This window comes from Lepidochelys olivacea (genome assembly GCF_965140295.1).
Source record: "Lepidochelys olivacea isolate rLepOli2 genome assembly, chromosome: 12".
NCBI lineage: Eukaryota > Metazoa > Chordata > Testudines > Cheloniidae > Lepidochelys > Lepidochelys olivacea.
In genome coordinates, this window is record NC_140422.1 from 33097327 (window position 1) to 33102686 (window position 5360).

The 5360-nt window shown below is 39.1% G+C and overlaps 1 protein-coding gene across 1 annotated transcript; it reads left to right on the forward strand.

The window, feature by feature from the left end:
* Positions 1-2026, forward strand: LOC311529242 (arylamine N-acetyltransferase, pineal gland isozyme NAT-10-like). The gene is given in 2 exon segments (XM_084645067.1): positions 1-563; positions 567-2026. Coding segments are annotated over 2 exon segments (558 nt in total). The 5' UTR covers positions 1-287; the 3' UTR covers positions 849-2026.
* Positions 2027-5360: the final 3334 nt, after the last annotated feature.

Genomic DNA, 5360 nt, shown 5'->3' on the forward strand with positions numbered 1-5360 from the left:
ACTGCTCCATTTGAAAATCTCAGCATCCATTGCGGTGAAACCATTATCTTGGATTTAGACCAGGTTTACAACAAAATTGTGAGGAAGAAGCGTGGAGGACGGTGCATGGAACACAACCAACTTTTATGCTGGGTGCTGAAAACACTGGGATATGACACGACTCTTTTAGGAGCATATATATATATATATATATATACACACACACACACACACTTTTAGGAGCATATATATATATATATATATACACACACACACACAACCCACACCAAAACACATATGCTTCCCACATGACCCACCTTCTGCCAAAGGTGGATATTGATGACAGAGCCTATATCCTGGATGGAGGCTTTGGTATGTCCTGCCAAATGTGGCAACCAATAGAACTTGTTTCTGGGAAAGACCAGCCTCAGACTCCTGGCATCTTTTGCTTCACAGAAAACAATGGGACCTGGTACTCTGAGAAAATAAGAAGGAAACAATGTGTTCCCAACCAAAGCTTCTCTAATTCTGATCTTCTGGAAAGAAGTGAGTGCAGGAAAATTTACTTGTTCAGTCTTGAGCCATGAATAATCAAAGATTTCCAGTTCCAATGTACATATCTTCAGACATCTCCAGATTCCCTGTTTACAAAGAAGTCAATCTGTAGCCTGCAGACCACTGATGGGTTTCAAGCTTTAATTGGATGGACAATCATTGAGACAACTTACAACTACAAGGACAACACAGATCTGGTAGAATTCATGACTCTTAAAGACAAAGAGGTGGAGGAGACACTGAAAGATAAATTCAGAGTAACGTTAGAGAGAAAATTTGTCCCAATTAACCTCAAAGGATTGTACGTGATTTAGTGTAGTATATAAAACATACAATAATTCTATGCAATTGCAGCATCTTTCACAATCTAATATGACATTCAATAAATGACCTAAAATACATTAATACCAGGTTAAAATGAGAACTTAAGTTCAGAAAAACAGGCACTTCAGAGTCCCATGTTGATTAGTTACCACTGAGATAATAAATGGAGCCCGCACACACTTTTGTGGGCACAAATTCTAGAGACTGGTTTGAGGCTGGATGAAGATCTGGGAGGACATGTGGTCCAAGGAGAAAAGTTTTCTAGTGGCTTAAGAACACAACTGGGAGAGGAGTACTGGGGTTTCTGTGCTACTGACATATATATGCTCTGTGACCATTAGGGAAATCACATTGGCTGAAATTTCCAAACTTGGCTGCTTAAATTTAGACACCTGAAGATCAGACCAGTTATTTAGGTCTGAAATGTGGATTTAGAAGTACCAAGAACTCAACTCCATTTCCCCATTTGTAAAATGGGGATAATATACTTCCCCACCTCCAGGATGTGTTAGGAGGAATAATTCGTTCATGTTTGTAGGGCACTTTAAGGTCCTGAGACCAAAGGTGCTACAAGTGCAAAGTATTATCCAATTGGTCTCTCTGTGATTACTACAATGAACCACCCATTAATTATTTTTATTATGTCCATATTTTTCTTATGATGCTTTTGTAGTGGTACTAATTCACATCCTGTATAAAGGATGAATTGTAATATGGTGCCCAAACTTGCTTCTCTATTGTGCCTACTTCCATTCAACATGGCCACAAACTGAAATTCCTTAATGACAGATACAACTGGGAATGTTATCAAGGGGATGAGCATAAAAAGCATCCAACTGAATCAAGTCTATTTAAAGAAACTCCTTGTCTAACTAATGAGTCCCCTCTTCTAATATCTGTGGTTTTGCAATTGCAGTTTCCTATTCTAAAAATGTTTCTCTCTGTCTTGTTGCTATGTGAATGACCCACAAAAACAGAGAAACTGACTGTACAGGTGAAACAGTGTCAAAACAAAGTTAAGAGAGTAGATCACTGAGAAAAATAATTCTCTCTCCAGTCGTTTTTCCTGATGATAATCTTACATGCTGCTTTTAACAATAGCAGGTTAAAGAAGATAATCAAGATATTTTCTTTTCAGCGGATAGCCTCCTTGTTCAAACATGATTTATGCAAAACTCTTATGAAATACAAAAGTACATTAAAATAAATAAATGAAAAACAACAGTCTTTGCAAGTATCAATTGTAATTAAGTTTTTATACCCTAAATATCAGATAAGTACCAAGTGTTTCAAGTAAAACTCAGTCCTTTCTCTTTAGCTGGGAGGAATTTTCATCTGGTGCTCACAGTCCATAGCACAGAAACCCCTCTTTTCTACGTAGCAGACCACTGCCTCCTTTATGCTGATAATAGCTCCTTCTCTCTCTTTCTCCGTTTGGCTTCAATGTAGCCTTTGACATCCTGGTTATTCCATCCTCCTGTGTCCCTCCAGAGGTGCCTCTAATTCTGCTGCCACCTAACTGCTCCTGCTGTCTACTAAAGGCCTATTCCCTGTAGAGCTCCACATGGGTCAGTCCTCAACTCTTCCATCCTCTGCATGGTCATTTATAACAACTCTCCCACAGAGATTTTTCCCCAGACTTGACAATTATTACTAGGTCCTGGCTTTACAGTGTCAGGGCAAATGGAGCTCTGCTGATTTACACCTGCCCAAAGATCAGTTTTTCAGCGTGGCAAATTCTCTGAGTTGATAAATACAGTAGTTATTTAGCTGTGTGTACTCCAAAACTCTCCAAAGACAGATAACTAGGCCTAAGATAAGAATGGTATTAAATATAAAGAAACTATAAGAGTCACCAAACCAGTCTCATACCATTAGGGAGGCCTTGTGATAGGTGCCTTCCCACAGGAAAAGGAAAGGAATACTAATTTCTAAAAGGATCCGGCAGGCTGCCATAGGAGAGATTTATACTCCTGTTATGCTGATAAACATGGGATCTTACATCCACAGGGAGCGGTAGCTCACGAAAGCTTATGCTCAAATACATTTGTTAGTCTCTAAGGTGCCACAAGTCCTCCTTTTCTTTTTGCGAATACAGACTAACACAGCTGCTACTCTGAAACCTGTCAAAATACATCTAATGGGCAATTCAGCCGACACCTTTCCCCTGCAATACATGTTAAAGTTAAAGTGGACCATCTCTCTTTCAGGCTAGTTTAATGAGACTCCAAACTATTGTGCAGCATTTTAGCTGCAGCATATTGTCACGTCATGTGGCACCAACACTTGCAAAATGTATCTGGAATTAGGAAAGCATGGTATCTTGATTTACAGGAAGACAAGGAAACTTTGCTTTCAGGCTGAGATCTGAATAATTGTAAAATTAATGGGAGCTGGGTGTTCAAATCCGATAGATGGCTCTGAATAATCTCAGCCTAACTAACCATTACATATATCCAAAGCTCAAAGGAAAATACCATCCATTAACAAATTGTATACGGAGTGTCTTTCAGAAACAATTACAAGTAATAGGAGAAAACCAGTTCAAACTTCATTTCACCATTGGAAAAAGCAATTAAAAAACAACAAGGAACAAAGTTTAATCAGCTCATGGATCAGTGGAGGTAAGATACAGGATGAGCACTCACTTCAGCTAGACTCTGCCCCTATGGCTTTCAAAGTCTAGCATCAATTAGATCAAAAGAGACAAGATGGGGGAAGTGAAGGGAAGGGAAGTTGTGTAATCCTCATCTATTTCAAACATTGGCAACTACAGCAGTGGTAAAAATTTCAACCCAACTGGCACCAAAGAGAGGAAAGAGAGAACTAGCTCAATTGTTGCATTATTATTTCAGACAAATCACTGAAGTTAATCATCTTTGAGTTATTTTCTCTTGCAAGTTTCATTTCATCTAACTGTGTAGGCAACGGCTAGCAAATATAAAAGGAAACCACCAAGTTTTAAAGCCTCTGGGGAGCGGGGAGAAAGCGGGGTGTGGGGGAGATTAAAACACTGCCCTATTTTCTATTATTTTATTGGATCCCGATATGTACAATTTAATTATTCACAGCATGCTAGATAAGCTGTTAATCCATTCTCAACAATGCTGAATGCATTGACTCACGAGTGCATCCGAACAGAGGGTGAATAAAAAATAAGCTAGCTACCTGCCTCAGTTTCCTTGTTACCACCACCAAGCAGGAGAAGAAACCGATGACTTGCTAACTCATTTTGTAGTTTTCCTGAATTTCTTCTCTGGCTCCTCTCAGCCAGCGTACCTCATATGACACTTCAGGAAGAGCAATGATGGCTAATGATATGTGCTTTCCTCGCACAATGCAGTATTAGACAGATAGTGAATCTGGACCTAAAAGGTCACTCTCACAGAGGACAGGACAAATAGTTCTAGATGTCTGAAGACAAAGTTTAAACTATTCTTACTGGTATGAACTCTCAATGAGCACATGAATGCCAGCTGCTGTAAAGACTGCAACCATCACGTTTTTCCTTGGTCTCATTCTTGGTCAGAGTTGTGCCAAATTCACACATTATTCATTTCACACCATTTGCACAAACAATTCTGCTGTTCTATGCACCTCCCTCCTCCAAACTTTGCTTTATTCGCAAGCTTGAGAAAATGGCTACTTCCAAACCAAAAATGCTCATTCTAAAATCCAAATTACATCTTCAATCAGAAAGGGGTCCTTTTTGATTGAGAAACAGGTCCATTTATGCTTTAAAAACTGCAGCTTAACAAAACTATCCACAACAATGGGTCTATTTTTGAGTTTGTAACAAAGGCAAAAATGCTTGATTAAATGTAGATTTGCATCATGAACATTTCACATCTACACTTAAGCCTCCATAGTGGTCTAGTTATAGTAATGAACTACGTATAGCAAAATTTTGTAACACACCTAGATGACTTAGAAGCCTAGGATCAGATTTTTAAAGATATCTAGGTACTTAAAGATGCAGATAGGCATCAGAGAGATACCTACTGGGATTTTCACAAGCATCTAGGCACTTCTGCAACTCCTACTAGGCACTTATATTTTGCTGATTCTACAATACCGTTGATGCTCCAAGATAGTGGCGTGAATAAGGAGGTTGCCCTAACCTCAGCAGCTATTTTTAAAGTTGCATTTGAATAGTTCATTTAGTCACCATCAAAAGCGGTTCAATCAAACTTCTGGCCAGTAGGGCACCAACCTTTAAAGATTACACACTGCTAATAATTGTTGCGGGGTTATGCGCATTTTCTTATAACCCTGCAATAACAGAATGTAAGTTTTCTGTGAAGCTGTTGAAATTCAAGTCACTTCACCTTCAAAACCTTCCACACAAACACACACAATGCAGAGTACACTCCAGGACTCAGAGATATCTCACTATAGAGCTGGTTTTGTTTTTCTCCCAATCACATGCAGCTATTCTGCCTTGGAATGAAGGACACAGAAGGTGTCCTCTCTGCATACATTCTCTGTGCAGAGAAGCCTCT